Source organism: Magnolia sinica, chromosome 10, assembly GCF_029962835.1.
Source record: "Magnolia sinica isolate HGM2019 chromosome 10, MsV1, whole genome shotgun sequence".
NCBI lineage: Eukaryota > Viridiplantae > Streptophyta > Magnoliopsida > Magnoliales > Magnoliaceae > Magnolia > Magnolia sinica.
The window spans coordinates 14,865,864-14,885,445 of record NC_080582.1 but is presented as its reverse complement, the minus strand read 5'-3'; the positions used below and the strand labels follow the sequence as shown (position 1 = coordinate 14,885,445).

At 40.1% G+C, this 19,582-nt stretch overlaps 1 protein-coding gene and 2 non-coding genes across 3 annotated transcripts; all 3 read right to left on the bottom strand.

Annotated features, from left to right (window-relative positions):
* Window positions 1–4,897: 4,897 nt before the first annotated feature.
* Window positions 4,898–18,270, bottom strand: LOC131258047 (protein ENHANCER OF LHP1 1). Its single transcript, XM_058259092.1, has 12 exons — window positions 17,915–18,270; window positions 13,163–14,277; window positions 12,771–12,947; window positions 12,499–12,612; window positions 10,203–10,307; window positions 9,542–9,676; window positions 9,402–9,457; window positions 8,820–8,925; window positions 8,594–8,710; window positions 8,106–8,232; window positions 7,879–8,009; window positions 4,898–5,829 (listed from the first exon to the last, which is right to left on the bottom strand). Exons 1-12 carry the CDS (start codon window positions 18,192–18,194, stop codon window positions 5,308–5,310), a joined length of 2,985 nt encoding a protein of 994 aa, XP_058115075.1. The 5' UTR covers window positions 18,195–18,270; the 3' UTR covers window positions 4,898–5,307.
* On the bottom strand, window positions 11,113–11,190 carry LOC131217975 (small nucleolar RNA R160). The gene has a single exon (XR_009157554.1). It is a non-coding gene; the product is annotated as a small nucleolar RNA R160 (small nucleolar RNA).
* LOC131217972 (small nucleolar RNA R160) lies at window positions 11,698–11,776 on the bottom strand. The gene has a single exon (XR_009157551.1). It is a non-coding gene; the product is annotated as a small nucleolar RNA R160 (small nucleolar RNA).
* Window positions 18,271–19,582: the final 1,312 nt, after the last annotated feature.

The following is a 19,582-nucleotide window of genomic DNA, read 5'->3' as shown; positions in this document are numbered from 1 at the left end:
ACAGGTGAATTTATTCCCCCAAACAGCACCTGAAAGCGACTTCCCTATAAGTCACTTCCCACTAACCCAACTTACAGGCATCCAAATAGGCCCTTAGTGTTCATAATATAGTATCATTACATGTATCACTTACGCTTACTAAGGATATGGAAACATATATTCTACAATAATATTACCGTGCTTACTGAGGATATGGAAACATATGTTGATATTGCCTGCTAAATGAGGGAAACATGGGTAATGGTGGAAATTTTTACTGAGATTTTAGAAGCTAAAATAAACATAATTACAATTTAAGAATAAAAAATTGCAAAAAAAACTATATATAATAAGTTTTCACTTAATAAGGGCTTAAAGCATTTCTTCTCGTGCAAAATCAATGCAATAGTAACCAAAATCATTAGGAACACAATAATTACTTAAAGTTGTTTCTAAAATTTTTTTCCTTTTTTTTTAAAGTCCAACATCCATCCACCCAGGTAGGCAGGCATACATCCACATACATATATTAATAAATCCTTCCATATACACATACATTAATACATCCATCCATACATACAAACATACATCTTTCTACCCAGGCATACTCTTTTCTTTTTTCTTCTCTTTCTAGCGGTCACCTGATTAACCACTGAAATCGGTGAACGCCTCTCTCTCTCTCTCTCTCTCTCTCTGAAAAATCCTCAGTGTGATGGCTGGTAAATTGTATAGTTTGCAGAAACACAACTCAAATTAAATGGTCCACATTATGGTTCCTATGCCACAAAGACAAAATTAGATTTATTGAATGATCATATATGCTGATTATTGGACCTTTGAAAAGTTTCATTTAACCATCCATTAGCAACAGATCACTTCGGTGGGAGTTTTAATTGAGTCCTTCACGCCACATGTACAGATTTTGAGTGCATGAGTATGATGCCACAACTGCAAGGTTAATATGGGAAGAAAAGGAAAGAGTTTTCCATAGGCATTGTGAGCCAACGTCTACAAATTTTGAATGCATGAGTATAACGACATATTTCTATTGTGAGGCACGGAAAACCCAATTTTCTCGTTATTGTTGTTACACCAGCTTGAATCAGTGAACCATGCATCTAGTTCTACGATGACCTTGTTGCAGTGGATGCCAGGGGATTTTGACTGTACTAGCGTCATTATATGGTCAAATTCCATAAAGGGATTCAACCTTTCAAATATGTTGAGGGTGGCCTTATGACAAGTTTGGAAAAGTTTTCAAACCAAAATGCCAGTCCATGGATGAGTAGTTGTACCGTTTAGAGTGTGGAAGAAGTTATATGTTATTTCAATTCCGATAAAAGTAAGGTGGGCAGAAGCCTTTTTTAGCATGAGAAAGGCCCAGCTCATGGGGCCCACATTGATGTATGTGTATAATCCATGCCGCCCATCCTTTTTGCCGTGTCATTTTAGGGCTAGGGTCTAAATATCGGCTTTATCCAGAGCTCATGTGAGCCACATAATAGAAAATAATGGTGACAATGGCACCCACTATTGAAACTTTTCAAGCTCACTGTGATGTTTGTTAGAAGTGGACACTACCCAAGTCAGGACTTTTTGGGTCCACGGCAAGTTGGCCGACAAGGTGGATGGAACAGATCACCCCATTGTGGGCCTTAGGCTATGGTACCAATGACTATCCTTTCATTTGGTAGTAATCCATAAAATATGACAATCAGGACTCATATAACATGACAACCACTATATAATCACGACCTCGAACCTTACTACATTACAACCACGACCTTAATCCGTAGTCTTTGATCCATTTTTGGCAGTATAGGCAGTAAACAAGTCCCTCATGTGTATAAAAGGTCAAAGGTCAACCATATGATCTTTAGGACCATGACCCATGGCCCACTCAAAAGCTTTCACCATGAATCTTTAGGCCCACAATCACCTGGTGAGTGTGAACAGTTGGACTCCAGTGTAGGAGATATTGTCCATCAGTCCTCCCATGGCCCACCCAGAATCGTCGATGAGAAGAAAATCTATGGAACCCATTTGAACTTCCATGGAAGTAAGGCCCACAGCAACAATGTCAAAGCCAAGACTTCAAGGACCAAGGTAATGAAATTGGGAACCATTGCTATGGTGGGCCAAATTTTCCATGGTATCACACCAATGACCATCAAGTAGAGTATGGCCGTCTTGATTATGAGAAACAAGCCAAAGGATGTTGAATGCCCATCAAATGGAGTAGCTGGGATGTGGTTTTCATATTTACCATTGGTGAGATGATTGAGGCCCAAAAGTCCTAAAATGATCTCTAATGCCATGATGATGATGGTAAAGAAATTTTCTGAGAACAGATGGCAACGATGATTGGGTAATGTTCACTCTGTAATTTGTGTCCCTTGTTTCCTGTTACTTGAAGGCCCTCACCACATTCTCCTCTAAATCTAGTTCATATATTATGTAAGCGATGCCCATCTAAAGACGAGAGGGAAATGGGAATAGAGAAATCAATCATCTTCTCATCTGATAGAATCCTCCTTAAAGGAGGAACCCAGACTCTGCTTACTCTGCAACAAAGATGTCAGAGAAAGGGCACAAAATAGCCCAGGAATGGAACACAACTGTAAGAGGGACCTCTCTGCACCAACGATCCTCCTAGAGCCAAACTCTCATGCCATTGTGTAACGCTACGAATTTTCATTGCTCAAGTACAATACTCACGTTCGAAAATCCTGGATGTTATCTAAACCACACAATTATACATTTTATGGATTCAATTACACTTACATCCATTTCATATAGTAAGACAACCTGAAATTTGTGAACATAAGTCCAAGCAATCACATCAATCAACGTAGGTCCACTCAAATGGGAACATTATTACAATCACATTACATGAATTGATTAATTGTTCAATGTTAACAAAGTAAAGCTATCTACTAGTTCAATTCAAATAGTTCAGCAGCACTAAAGTATGGTCTCTTTATATGGTTCCTCACACTAAAGTATGGGCTCTTCTAGTCCACCATCATCTGTTAGTATACATGTACATATATATAAAGACTGAATGGCCATCTCAGTGAAGAATTTTCCCTCAAGATTACACATCCATCATCGTAGACAAATATAGTGTACGAAAACAAACAAAACAATCACAACAATTATATTAAGATATAATCTAGATTGAGTGCATGGTTGCATGAATGCACATCGGCTGGGGATTCACATCTATCTGGAACTTGTGAGTAAACCCACTATGCAAGACTACCATGACATGATCTAAAAATCACAAAGTAATATAATTTGACCTCATGCAAGAGCTATGAAATAATTATGCAAGTCGCATGGGACATTTATCGACCCCACTAACCAGGAATCACTAAGGACATGCAGTGGCCTCATGGTCCGAAAATTCGAAGTAACCGTGCAACGAAATCAAAGGTGCTATGGATGCATGATTAGATTATACATTTATTGATCCAGTTTACAAACAACCAATTATGAATCTCCAATTTCCCAATGATCCATGTAATGATAGTTAGAGAGGGATACCACATAAAAGACTAACCCATGACATATATAAACTACCCGACATGATCTGAAAATCACGAAGTGATGTACATCAACCTTATGCCAATCTCACCAAAACCTTTAAGCAACACTCAGAACATTTTGAAAGTTTTCAAAAAAGTAAAAATAAACATAACTTAATTGATGCCATATAACAAATTCCTTCATATGACAAGTTTCTGAAGAACCTTTGTACTGTTAAAAGAATGCATAATGTGCAACAAAAGGCTTTTTTGAATAAACGAGTGCCGTCATAAACCAAAAAGCACTCCCAAATTATAAGGATCCGAGTAGCCCTATAATCTCTTGCTTGATAAGGAACTACCAAATCGAACAAACGCTTCTAGATTTATGGGCGAGAGTGAACCTCATGCCCTACTCAGTGTACCAGAAGCTAAAGCTTAGTGAATTAAATAGATGGAGAATCATCCAAAGAAAATTCTTAGATTGAACTATTTCATATATTTGATCATTTGATTCTTTTTTTATTACCTGGCTACCCCTGGCCCACCAAGCTACAGGGAGCTAGGGCTTAGCCTGGAAACCACTTCTACATAAGCCTAAATTAATGTGTTTTGCTACTGTCCCAAAAGTAGATTGTACATTCATTCCTTTCCACTAGCAGCATGCAATGACGCAAAATCACACCAATCAGATGATCCCAACCCTTTGAAAGTTGGCCACACATGCTATATATCAGATGATTAGCATCATTCAACAAAGGTGTTTCAAAATCACAAACAACTCATCGTTGTTCCTATTCCATGTTCCAAGATGATGATGGGACCTACTTTGTATATCCACTCCACCTTGACGATGATTTTAAGACTCATCCAGTCAATCAGACTCTTAGATCCCAAGTCTAGTCAGGGGACTAAGTCATCTTTCTAGCTGAGTTAAGCCAGCCCTTCCCTGATACGCCCCACTCATCATAGTTGGGGTAACTAGGTTGAGTCGGACCAAGTCATCCCCTATTTTGACTTCTGCATCATAGTGTCAAACAGAACCTGGTCCAACAAGGTTTGAGTCAACTCCAACAAGTCACACAATGCTTGCCTGGATCTCAAAACACCTTGATCTTGACTGCCCAATTTTCATGCTATTGAATCGGATGGTTGGGATCATCAGCTCAGTTCAATCCTTGCATCGTGGCTAGCCAATGATTTGACAATTTCCTGTCCCCCATGTTACTTAAATACTCTAGGGTCTGTTACTCATGCCTCAATGGTAGACTCGCAAGAGTTTCAGCACAAGGCCATGGGTTTGAGTAACCATTGTGGTGAAATGCCACTGTGTGAGTATATATATATATATATATATATATATATATATATATATAACTTAAAAGCTCTCTGGGAACATTGCTAATCCCCACCAGCATTTTCCTTTGTTATTTATCTATCATTTCATTACACGAGCTGCACCCATACAAGTAAATCTAACACTATATTTGTAGCCATACAATGAGGAATAGCCAACAAGTGCTGATAAATATAGCTAAATTCCAGCATTCTACCAGATGATCTGCACCATGGCTCATTGGGGAGCATCTAACAGCAGCAATGCAGCCAATCACATCATCACCATCAAAATTGCTGCCATCATTCATGCTGATTATCCCAATCATATCACGATTTTGTTACTTCAGGGCAATAACAGAAACTCACCAATCACAAGCTGGAGTGCGATGAGCAATGCAAGGCACCTGTTCTTTCTTGGGCCCAGTTCGTTTGTGGTGGAAGTTGCCAAACTGAACTGCCCCTATTTTCCTCCCTTGTTTTTCCCTACATCATCAACCTTCTTCATCTTCTTAAGAGAATCAAAAAGAGATGACTTCTCCTGGTTGTTAGATGCCTTTACAAACGGATTTATTGGCCGTTGAAACTGTATCCGGTTGCCATCTTCCTTAGCACACCCCTCACTGGCAGTTGTATTCGATTCCGTCTTCTCTCCTCCCACCTTTGCCTTCTCTTTCAACTTCCCATCGTTGTTAGAAGCCTTTGAGAACAGATTCATCGGCTGCTGAAACTGGACCTGACTGCTCACTTCCGTTGCATTTCCATGACCAGAGTTTTTGTTGGTTTCCATCCCTCCAATCTTAACCTTCTCTTCTGATTTCTCTTGTTTTGAGAATTGAGGTGAGGAAAACCTTGGTGGAGGTAATGAGATTGGTGGTTCTGATGCTCTATGGTTTTCGGCTACGGGCAAGCAACCATGTGTTTTATCTCCAATGAATGCATTAGAAGCTGAAGTTGGACATGCCACTGCCCCTGACAATCTTTCCTGTAAGAAAATGCATCACAGAATTACATATCAATGGCAGGAGTTGGTTTGCAAACAAAATCTTAGCATTTCAAAAATAAATAGCAGAAATGAGAATTAAATACATAAAGCTCCACTTTCAACAAATATTGTGAAGTAAAATTATTCAAAATAGTAGATATGGCATGTGCAATGCATGCCAGCTGTATGATTGATACCATAAAGGAAAAAATGTATCAACCCCAGATCGGCCCTTTGCAGGCCTTTTTTTTTTTAAGATTGGGCATTGCAGCACTGCATTACATAATGGATCCCACCATCACTGTCACATAACGGTTTTTTAATACCTCGAAATGGATTATTTTTTTTATTTCACAGGATGTGTGGCTGGGGAGGGTTGAGTGGTGCAAGAAAAGTGGAAAATGGGTGGAGGGGCAGTTTTAAAACAGCAGTTCGATACTCTGGCCAAGTGGGATGTTTGATACTTAGGTATGCAATAAAAAGAGGGAGTGGCTTGTGAGAAAAGCGGGAAATGGATGGAGGGGCAGTTGGGTAGAGGTGGGGGATAATTTGATACAATGGCAGACTGATGTTTAATATACTCGGGTAAAAATGGAATACATTAACTCACTGTCCACGACCTCCAAGCTGGATCTACTTTAAATAGCTCGCCATAAACGTCTATTTCTTGAATTTGTACCATTAATTGTTTTTATTTCGACTGTTCATTTAGTGTCCACCAATCAGTCAGTTAAAAAATCAAATCTATGCAATTGTCAGTTTAAGAGATTCAAATTAGCCCCCATGATTGGTTTGGTTTATCTCTTAGAGTACATCATATGCCACTGGTACAAATTTATTACTGCATGTGTATCAACCATCATACTCTGAAAGATTATCAAAACTTTTCTCATTGTAAAGTGAAAGGCAGCATCGTCTAACAGCAATACAGCGTCTCCAAATTACCTACATACCTATCATTTCAGTCTAGAACCTTTTCATGTCCTTAAGCAACATAAGGTTTTCACCATTCTGGAAACTAAATGCTGAAATTTTTGCCCCCGACTACTCCCCTTATATCTAGTAGATATGACTATGACAATAGCCAGCCATGCAAAGGCTACTCTTAGGAGTATGATTTCACTCTCCTCTCCCCAACACATGCAAATGTGGCACACATGGAAGGTCTAAGCCATTCATCAGGTGAGCCCACCATGTCTAAGCCATGGCCAAATAATCAGGCTGGTCTAATCATCAGGTGTGCTACACATAAAGTCAAATATGGACTGTTAGTCCATCCTATTTAACTGTCCATTTCTTCCTGACAAAGGTGACCCACCTGATGACCACCAGCCTGATTTTCACCATCACACATACATAATGGAGCCCACCTGACACATGCATTAGATGAAATTGTCAAGTTGCAGGAGAGGTGAGGGGAAAGTTGTAAAAAGTAAGCTTTATGGTGGGGAAAGGACAATGAGTTGGCTTACCATGCAGTTTCACCATAAACTGCCAAAATACTCTTTCAGTTGCTTAATAACCCTTTATCTTCCCTTTTCATATTGCATGGTTTAACCATTCTAAATGACTAACTACAATACGTTTGCCCCTCACAGTTCTTGTTAATTGTTATAATAGATAGCAAATATGCACTGTAGCAAGCCATGCAATGGTTACTCTTGGGAGTAGGATAACGAATCTACTCTTCCCACACATGCCAATGTGAAACATGTGCAAGATCTGAGCCATTAACAGGTGAGCCCAGTACATACCAGGCTGGTCTGATCATCATGGGGGCTACCCGATTGTCAAATATGGATTGTTGGGTCCATCCTGATTAGCCATCCACTTCTTCAGGTGACCACTTGATGACCCCAGAGCCCAACAGATGAATGGCATGGACGTCAGACATGCAGTATTGGAACATATGCAGAGAGGACTCCAAATCCTCTACTCCAGGGGGCAGCCATCACATTCCTTCCATATAATGGAGATAAAATAATAACATGCAGCTCGAATCAATCATGGTTTACTCCATAACGGAGTGCTGAACGAGGGCATGCCTACCTCTAGTATCCCATTGAACCGCTCTGCTAAAATTGGAAGCTTCAAGGCAGTAACAAGCTTGATCGCACCCTTCAGCGACTTCTCCAGTGACAGTAGCCTGGCAAGTTCCATAGCCCTCACAAGCTTATCACCTGAAATAACGAACCAATCAAGAACAGCTTTTGATATCACGAGCCCAGAAACATGATCATTTTCCATTATGAAATCTTTGATCTTTAAATTCTTACCATTGCAGCAGCTGGCGATAAGCCTTAAGATGCATCTGTCAAGCGCTGCTTCCATGTTGAAAGCCTCATCATCTAGTGCCATGGTGTCTAGGCCAGCAGCTTCCATGTCTTCAATCTTTCTTTGAGTCTGCAAGGTTGTTCAAATACCCAACAGATTAATAACCAAGCTAGAGGTTTGCTACTGGCAAACAAGCATCTCCAGATGCTAAACAAGCAACCCACATGACACATGTATGTGAACTCCAAACCACACATCAGGTAGGCCCCTCGGTGAATGCACCCATGTGAGCAACACATGTACATTGAATGTAGACCATCTGTTATCCATTCTGTAATTAACTGTATTATGTTCACATAGCCCACCCAATGAGTTGACCAGCCTATCTTTGAGACAGGGCATGCTGTCCTAACGAATGGCTTGAATCTCATGCAGTTGTGACATGTCTGCAGGTAGCATTACATAGCTAGTAAAGAAGCAGACAATGAACCTGTGAGAGATGTAGGCAGTTCATTATAAACTCATTTTCAAGGTTGTCGGCTCCTAAATCAGAAGATGCAAGGGGAAATGAAAGGCTAAGTAGCGTAAGAACTGGTTTTGGCGTCACCTGCCAAAAAAAAAAAAAAAAACAAATAAATAAATAAATAATAAAATACTACATGGCTTTAACGGATGATAAATGAAGCAGAATCAAAGGAGAGAGCAGGTCATACTACCAGTGGGTACAAATCAGGGGATTTGCATACAATACAAAATAACTTGCTTGCATTCAATCCCACAATCCAATAGTTCTCATCTTCTGACTTCCTCTCTTTACTGGCACTGCACATCAGAAGCTCATTTATCTTTACAGAATTATCCCCTCTAAGAACATCTGATCGGAAAAGAATATATATATAGTAGCATGAACAACATGTGCAAGACCCAAGCCATTCATCACATGTGGACACCACGTGCTCCAGCTCAAAAATCTGGCCAGACCATTAATGAGATGAGCCACACATGTATGAGAAAATTCATGGTGAAAATGGACCAATCAAATGATCCACATTCAGCATACACATGAGGTGCACCTGATGAAAGGACCAACCTGATTTTTGGGCCGGAGCATATCCATCGGGGCACCTACATGATGAATGGCACAGCCACCCCCCCCCAACCCCCCCCCCCCCCCCCCCCCCCATGCCATGCTCGCACAACACGAAGAGGATTCTTGTTTTATTAGCTTCCTTCATAGTTTTTTTCTTACGGAAATGAGGCGATGCAAAACAATTGATTAAATCTTATTTTTTAAATACCTGAAGACTGGAAGCCAACTGCCTCCATATTGATTAGTAAACACCCTCAGCACCCCCTACACATATTGCAGATCAAATCAAGTTTCTACAATGCAGCAGCAAAAGGCAAAATTTTGACACATGTTTGAAGCTCATCGAACCTTGGAATCATATGAACTAAGCTGGCCATCTTCACTAAAACCAAACCATGTTAGACATGAACCAGGAGTCAGTGGAAGGCGACCCCTGATGGGCTGGGTTCCATTAGAAACATTGAATACTTTAAATTCTAGCATCTGCAGATCAAACAAAGGATTCAAAACATTTTCTGGAAAAGAAAAAACAAGGGCATGATCATCTTTCCATGTTTTGGTGGGCCACCGTTAACTTTCACAATCTACAATGCTCAGATCAATTTTTCTTGAGGCTGCATTCAGGTGCACTAGTGAATTGAACTGCAATGATTAGTTCAATCGAGAAGAAATAACTAACTTGTAATTACCGTCCTTGGCAATCATGATGAAGAATAGCCCTCAATTTGGCATTTAGATTCTTTTTCAATCCAATTAGGAAGTAATATGACTGAAACTTGGAGCCTAGTCATAATAAAAATACCAACATAATTGTGACTCAGCCATTTTCACTTCATTGAACTGATTATTGCATTCAATTACAACTTGTACCTAAGCACAGACTAAGTAGCCAACTAGATTGTCCAATATCAGCTTTCCAACATCAAATCAACGATTGAAAACATAGGGACAATTTTAATGTTTACAGGGATGTACCATGAGAACTGCATTGGTGAAGTAACAACAATACCTGATCTCCCGAAGAAAGACAGTCAGAAGCATGAATGACAACAGCCAGCTCATCTTTGAAGCCTGCTGCAGTCACCACTGGTCCATCAAGAGAGAGAATATACCGCTGCAATAAAATCCAACCAAAGTAAACCAATCAACGCCACTATTATGATCTATGTCAAAGATTGCATTCCAAACTGAATGGAGGAACAATAGACTAAGATAGCAACCATGATGTGAAAGCCCAAGTATCCATATTAAAGGACAATTTCCACAGAATATGCATGCAATTAAAGTGCATTCCATCATATATGTAAGATAGCATTAACTCCAAAAAAATTGTTTACATCCATTTCAAAACTGACCATGAAAAGACAGAATTTAAACAGAACATTAGCCAATTCATATTTGTGTACCGCAATCATCAAGAAATTAGGCTAATTGTAAATGCCCATAAACAATACTGGAATATCACAAGAAAAGCACACTTAAAAACAATTACAAGTGAGGCAATGAGTTGTCAAGGACATCTTATGCAATAAGCATAGAAATCTGAAAACTTTGAATGCCATTTTGTTTCCATGTCAAAATCAAAAGCATCTTACTTCATCAGCTTTCTTTGAGTTGGACTATTGTAAAGAGACGAACAAAAACAAGCAGGCACAATCACTTTGATGCCCACACAAAAGACAACCTTCAGTTAAAAGAGTCTTTCTTAGTTATTTAAAAAAAAAAAAAAAAAAAAACCACAACAAAACAAAACAAACCAAAACAAAACAAAACAAAAAAAACAAAAACCAAAAAAACAAAAAGACAGCCTTCAGTTACAAGGGCAGCCAGAGTTCAAACACCGTTATGTGTTTCCACATCAAAGCAAAGCAATCAAAGTCTTGTTGAAGTTCTCAAAGATATCCTACACAATGAGCAAAAGCAATCAGAGAACTTTGAAGGACATTGCATGCTTCCACATCAAATTCAGAAATATCGGCTCATTGTTATGATTTGCTTTCATGAAATCAGCCACTTGAAGGGCTAAGATGCATACAAAATCAGGGAACAATAACTAAGTGATATGAAGAAACGATAGATAGTAAAAAAAGTGCTACAAACACTTGGAAGGAATGCAATTGGCAGCTGGTCATCTGTAAACTCCAAACAAAGGTGCTCCACATGTCCTTATGTTGAATGTGGGCTGTCATTTTTATCTATTCTTATACATAGTTTTATTTGGCCACGGATCCACAAGTTAGGATCCTCAATTCCAGGAGATTTTTGGCATATGCCACATCCATAGTGGGGCCCATCAGAACAACAGTTTGGATCCCCAAACCTGAGACCAACCTGTAAAGAATCCTGCACAGCAGCAAACTGTACATTGTCTCCTGAACGCAACTGTATAATTCCTCATGCATGTACATAAAACATGGAGCATCACAAGCAAGGCATACCATAAAGCCCGAGAAAAAATTTAATTGATGCACTAAGTTTTCAGCCATAATATATTCAACAAGCAAAGCAATCAGAGAACTTTGAAGACCATTGTGTTTCCATTTTCCACATTGCATTCAGAGCATGTTACTTCATCATTTTGCTTTGTTTTCAAGAGAACAGACTCAATACAACACATCTGTCAATAAAACATCCATTCATCCATCCATCGATGCACACATCCACAAATACATCAATCCATACATTCAAAACTCCAAATATATATATATATATATATATATATATATATATATATATATATATATATATATATATATATATATATATATATATATATATATATATATATATATTAAAAATTACAACACATCACTCATTGACATTCATCCATAAATAGACAATATTAATATAATTTTCATGAAACAGCATTATTATTATTATTTGAATATAAAAAAATTGCATTTTTAAAATTTCAATAAATTTTGAAAATTAAAAAATAAGATAATGGAAGAGTGGTCAAAATGCACTCCCCAAGCAAATTTCATACCCATGCTCCACACCTTAAAAACAAATAAAAAAGATATTTAAAGGCAGTGTATCTTCTATTATCCTGATAATCACCGGGCCTATAAACATTACCTATGTGGGAAATGGTTCCTTAAGATAGAATTTAGGTAGAAGCAGTTTAGTCCAAGCATCTTCCATTTGCACATTATCATTTAATTGAAAAGTCGTGGTTGAAAATTAGATCACATGAGAATACCAGTACTATTAAGGGAAATTTTCATGATTCTGTTCACTGAATTGCTAATCAATTGATGTCCGCTGCCATGGAATAGAAATTTAATGCAATTTCTGTAACAAACCTGCAAACCACCCTCGGTGAAGATGCGAAGAAAATTAAGACTTGTAATGGCAGCTATCCAACCAGTACCAAGTGCCACAACCTTCACTTCCTCTGCTTCAAACCGCATAGACCACTAAATTCAAATACTGGTGTAAAGTCAGCACACAACTATATGTAACTTCAAACAATTGTAGTCTGAAGAAATGGGACGAACAGCTATGCATGCATGTAGTTGACAGTAAGTGTATGCAATGATTAGTTATGCTTCTACTATGAAAGAAATGAGCAGACCTCGCTATTATTAGCCCAGGAACTGAATGGCCGATACATGAGAGTACTCATGTTCTTCTCACCCTTACATGGATTTGCAAAGACACTACCACTCTCATTCAATGAAGCCATGGTGAAACCAAAATAGTCAGTCATGGAGGGTACCCTTGGACCTCTCCCTGTGTCATGAAAATCAACCTGCACCACACAGAGATTGATGAGTGCATAAAACAGACTCAAAGCAGCTTTTTATTTCAAATGATTTCTCTTGCTATAAATTTGGGCCATGAAAATTGAGCTACAATACCAATCACACCAACTCATCCAAAGAACTTCAGTAAAGTTCATCAAAACAAACTCCTTGTTTGACCAATATGATACATCATAAAAATAATAGTACAGATGGCCATTACCTCTATATGGGAATATCCTTCATTTTCGATCGTGGTTACACTTCCAAGCATATTGTAGCAAAGAAAGCGCCGCTTCCCAGCCTGCATGGGTGTAGACCCTGGCTGAAAAGCCTCTTGCATCTTTGATCTTCTAAACTTCACTACACTTCCAAGCTCCTCTTTTCCTTTTCCATCTTCTAAGTTTTCTTCAACTTTGCTGCGAACTTTTTTATGCGCTACAGTCTGAGGAAGCAAGCCCATGGGCCCATCACTATCTTCTTCCAAATCCTCATCAAACACAGATTGTTTCCGTAGTCTTTTCCTTGTAACTGGAGCAGATTCTCCTTGACTATCTTCACCAATATCACTTAAACTACCAGAGCTGTTAGATTCCTGAATATCTTCATCAAATAAGAGAAGCCCGTTAGTGATCCTCGATTGTAAACTAGGAGCACCATCTGTAGGAGACTTCATACATGAAGGAACAGGAGATTCCCACACACCGAATTTGCCCATAACATCAATAAGAGCTAAAGCATTTCCATTTGGTTTCCAAGCCAAACAACTTATTCTCTCATCGAATTTCTGCCTATCGATATCCTGCCTTTGATCAACGTCCCAAATTAAAACTTGCCTGTCCATGCCAGAAGTGGCCATGTATTTCCCGTTAGGCGACCAAGATAAGAAACAAACAGATTGCCCATGATCACCTCTCAACGAAAACAGCTTTTCTGCTGTATCTCTATCATACATAACTACATCATTTTTCAAACCCGGAACAGCTAGGGTTTCACCATCAGGACTCCAACTCAGTACATTCAAAACCGAGGCATCTGAACCACAATTAGGGGCTATGCCTCTAAGGGTATGAATTGGGTTTCCTGAAGATAGTTCCCAATATATGACAGTGCCAATGCCATCAATAGATGCCAAGTACTCACTGTTAGGATCAAAAGCTAAGCCAGTGACCGGTCCTTTATGGCCCTTGAGAACCCTCGAGATCGAACCATCAATGGTTGCAATTAGTTTGATGCCATCATCATCACCAGCGGCAGCCAACAAGGTACCCGATTTGTTAAAAGCAAGGGCACGGATTGGCAAGGTGAACCTGGTTACATTGGTCTGGAACTCTCCACCTGATCAAAATAGCAAGATCAATCCAAGAGTTTAAAAGCATCACACTACAAAAACAAATTTGAATTGGAGAATTTGAGGGAAAATGCACCACTATAAGCTCTTCCTTTCTACTGAAATGAACAAGATGTTGACAGAAATGGGATTGATTTAAGATGCCTATCGGTCCAGGTAAAGTTATCACCACAAGGAAGCAAAGCAAGAAGAAGAAAGGAACTTAGGTTGTTGTGTGACCCAATTAACTGAATAAAGAAAGCAGCAAGTAATTGGGCAACTATTTTCATGTTCTAAGCAAAAGTCATAGTAAAGCAAGACCAAAACCGAGATTACACTATCCAAGAACATTTAAATTTCATAAATGTGACATATTAGTATAGCAGTCTCTTAAAAACACAATTGAGTGGTGGGCGGTCATTCAACATCTAGAGAAAGAAAAGAAAAAAAAAAAATCAAGCTAGTAAAAACCTTTTATGCCAAAGACAGTTGTTTCACATCAGTTGGTAGTTTTCTGCAAAGCAGCAGCTAGCTAAACTCCAGGCTTTGCCCACAATCACTAAGGGTGTCAGTGATCAATCCAGATCGTTAGATCTTCAGGCCTGGCCCACTACAATTTGGGTTCCAGCCAAGATATTAATTACGCCCATCGGGTCGGGTCGGGTCTAAAAGTTCAGATGCGATTAGTAATAAGGGCTTGGGTCAAGCTCATTGGCCAGTCGGATCGGGTTAGGCTAAGTTAGACTCACACCATGGTTACAAATGTATGTTGGTCATGTGCATAGGTGTGGAAACGGGTCAGATTTTGGTCAGGTCAAAGTGGGGCCAGGATCAGCCCAAGCCCAACCCGTTCAGTAAATGGGCCAAGAATGTTGGCCAAAACCTAACCACAACCCATTACCCAAAGGCCCAATCCTACCAACCTAAATTCACTATGCTTGAGCTCGACCTAGCTAAACCCATTGAGTTGTAGTTGAGGCAGCTTGAAGTTGAACCGATCCACCTGACAATCCTAACTAGGAAATCCTTTTGGAGCATGGTCGTAGTCCAACATTGTAGATCCAACAAACCAACAGTTAGGATTCCTAAGCTATAAGCCCCCCTTGTCCTAATGAAAGGTGTCCTTGCATCCATCGAATAGCTCTATTCCCACAGGCAAGTGCCATACAACCAATGCACACACCATACATTTGTCATCATGCCATGTAGGTCCAAGATCCAATCCATCCATTAAAAAGGCACCGATATATTGATGCTCTAGCCCAAGAATTAGGTTGATCTGCTGATTAGGTGGGGCGCAATTTGAAAAAACAAATGTACAGCTCTAAAACAGTTGGATGAAGTTTTCTAACCCATCCACCTCTTTTGAATATTGAGGCGCACCTCCTAAGTGGACCAAATTAAGTTTAAGGAAAATGTGGTCAGGCCAACCGGTGGGTGGATTTGATCCCTACATCTCAACATGGCACATGTGGAAGTGCATGGCTCTACACTCATGTGCAATTAACAAACCTTTCAACAAGAGAGAGATCTTTGATTTTATGAATACTTTTAACAAGTTCATAGAAGCAGAAACGAATGTAAGAAACAGTGAGCTAGGAATTGTGGAAAAAAATGCAAATTTAAAATTTTGTTTCTTTTAAATTGATTAATTACATGACTAACCAAACTCAGTTAAAGCCTAAAAAATTAATTTTCAGAATCAAAAGCACAGAAAACACTTTTTTAACAAAGTGAAACAAGCCCCAACTTTAGACTCTATCTTTGTCACTGCATAAACAGAATACAGTTTTCTCATTCTACCAGATTCATTGAAAAGGTGTTCAGGATCAATCACCAACACTGCTCGTTGTAGATCAATAACAGGGAACTGGGCTTCATTATATACTAAAGTCAGATTGCCAATAACCCAGATTAGCATACTCAAATTTAATTCGTAGTGGGGGCAAATATCAACTCGAGGAAAGCAACTCTGTAATGCATCTTGAAGCCGCTTTTGTTACATTCAATTGCCAGTCAATTACCATTGCTATGTTCTCTAACATGACCTCCTATGAATTTATCATGGCCCATATGCAGCTCATAAGTCAGACCAATTGACCCATTGGCTTAAAAAGTCCAACCCATTTGGGAGCTTAGTTCCTTGATTAGGGGTGGCACTGGGTTGGATTCGGGTCAGTCCAAGCACAACCCATTTATTAAACTGACCAAGAATTTTACACTAAGCTCGTCTTGTAACCTACTACTTTTTGGGATACCCAGCCCACTTAAAATTCATCAAGCCCAAGCCCAACCCAATCACTTGTTAAATTCTAATCATGTTGGGTCGACCAACCCAACCCAATCTAGGATAACCCAACTCAAATTTAAGAATGGAATATAGGACTAAGGGCGTGTTTGGCCGGACCGATCCCATGGGATTAGGTGGGATGGAATGGTTTTTAAGGTAATGATGGTGGTGTCAGTGTTTGTCTGTTGATCCCATGGGTTTGGGATAGCCCATGGGATATCTAGCAGGGTGTTTGGATGGTCACAAATGGATGGGTTTGCATCTCCACTGCTTCTCATGGTGTGCCCCACTCACTGCTTTATAGCTGCCTCAAAACAACTTCATGGCTGAATGTAGGCAGGTGAAAATGATGGAGGGAGTAGATATCTCATTGATATTTTGGTGGGCCCTACGCAGCAGTGAAAACTTATATCTCGGGATTGGCGGAATCCAGGCGCTGTTTACGAGGGTGGGGTGGAATGGTTTTTATCCCGCCATCCCAAACAGAAAAGGGAATGGGATGTAAACAGTATAACCCTCGTAAAATGTCTTTATCCCATATCCAACACCCAGCCAAACACGCCTTAAAGGTATGCCCAACCCAGCCCAATTAGTGGATATATGAAAACCTACATCATTGCATATGCATATACTTATTATTTTGTTTTGGGCTTTAGGCCAGGTCACCTAGCCCAGCATATTGATAACCTTCATGGGTGAGACAGGTCAGGTAGGGTTCAACCTGAGCCCAACCCATTTACTTAAATGGGCAACATACTTTAGACTGACCCAATCCACTACTTAAATGGCCCGCCCAACCCATTGCCACATCTATTTGTTCTTTATATTTTAGGTTAGGATCAGGTCGACCCCTGGACCAACCCAAGGGCAAGCCCATTGATATCCATAAGTATCAACTAACACACAGGTGCGTGCTAATTAAAACAATGAAAAAAAATACAGAGATTGTTTATGGTAATTTCTCATCTGAGGGCACATGTGTCAGCCCCACTGTGTTTGTGCTCTTGCCCAAAAATCAGGCCAGTTCGCTTATCAGGTGGACCACACATGTGCGGAAAATGAACGGTTAATACAATTGGTGAGCAGGACACAATCCATGTACACATGTGGCCCACCTGATTTTTGGCTAGATCACATACAATGTAGGGGCCGCAACATGAAGAGCTCAGATTCCACACATGTCTACCACATTGGTGCATGCAAGCCGAATACAGATGCCTGAATTCCGTTCCTATTACCCTACCGTTCCAACCCAATAATCAGACATTCAAAGAGAGAAAAACACAACAGCAGCAGCAGCAACTAACAAGCAGAAACCGTGGTTACAACCGTCGATCTAGGAGTGAGGAGCCCACCTGGGAAGGTGTAGAGCTTGACAGAATGGTCGATGGAGCCGGAAGCAAGGCAGGTGGAATTAGGGCTGAGGGCGAGCGCAGAGACTCCGTCCTTGTGATGGCGGAGGATCTTGGGAGGTTTGGGAGGGTGAAGGGTGAGATCGTGGATCCAGATGGACGGATCGGATGAGGAGGACGTGATGACGTGGCGAGCTTCTAGGTCGTAGATGATGGAGCAGAAGGAGGAGGTGGATCCGTTGGTCTTGTTAGTTTCCTTGAGCTTGATGGACCGGATTTTCATAGCTGAGATCTGTTCTTCTACTCGTGGTGATTGTGATGATGATGGTGGTGGTGCTATTTGGTTCGGTTTTGGATTATGATTTAAAGGCTAGGGTTTGGAATTGGCGGGAAATGGGATTGTTTTGTTTTACCCTTTCCCGCGAGGTGGAGCGAAAAATGAGAAGCGGATTGGCTGGTGTGCCCCACACCACCTACTTCGGTGGTGTGTTGAAGTGGCAAAGTTCTGTGGCGCCACCATGATGTATGTCTTATATCCACACCTTCCATCCATTTTACAAGATCATTTTAGAAAATTATTCCACAAATGAAGCAGATCCAACCCTCAAGTGGACCACACCACAAAAAACCACTGAGGATTGAATACCTATCATTGGAAGCTTCTTAGGGCCACAAAAGTTTTGAATAAGCTGCTATTTGTTTTTTTTCCTTTTATTCTTCTGTGTGATCTTATGGCAAGATTGGATGGTAAATAAACACCATGATAAATCTCAAGAAGGTTTTAACAGTTGGCGCGCTGTCCCATTATGTGTAGTGTGGGACCACTGTGATGTTTATGAGAAATCTAACCCGTTCATCCTTTTTTTGAACTCATTTTAGCACGTAAGACTAAAAATGAAGAGGATACAAGACTCAAGTGGGCCATACGAGATGAAAAAGTGAGGAAAGGAATGCCTACCGTTGAAACCTTCCTATGCTCCACCTTTGAAGTTTATATTCCATCCCAACCGTTTACAAGGTCATTTTCACTGGGATGAAGTGAAAATACCAAAAATTAGACTGATACAAAACCTTTGTGGTCATATAAATGGCTTAACCATGGTCACTAAATCCCCATTGTTTCCTCTCGTGTGGCGCATTCGAGTTTTGAATGCACCTTATTTTTGGCCGCATGTCCTAAAATGATCTCTAAAAATGGATGGACGGAGTGGCTTTCTCAGCAGTGGACCCCACCCAAATTCCTTGCGCAGGAACATCCTGCGAAGGAAATCCGCGTCCATATAAATATGACATACATAGATTACCGTCCGGGCAGGGCTATGTGGGGCCCACCTTGATTTAAGTGTTTTATCCACACCGTTAATCGCTTTTCTAAGATCATTTTAAGGCATGGTGATAAAAATGAAGCTGGTACAGTGCTTAATGGACCACACCAAAGGAAGCTGCATTGATAATGACACTGACCCTTGAAACATTTCCCAGGGCCGCTGTGATGTTTTTTTACCATCCAACGGATGAATATGGTCATGTAGACGTGGATTAAGTGAAATAACAAATATCGTCCTGATCCGAAACTTCTCCAGCTCCCAAGAAGTTTTTAATGGTGGACATCCAATCCCCACCTTGTGGTCCACTTAAGCTCTGTACCTGCCTCATTTTTTCACTTATACC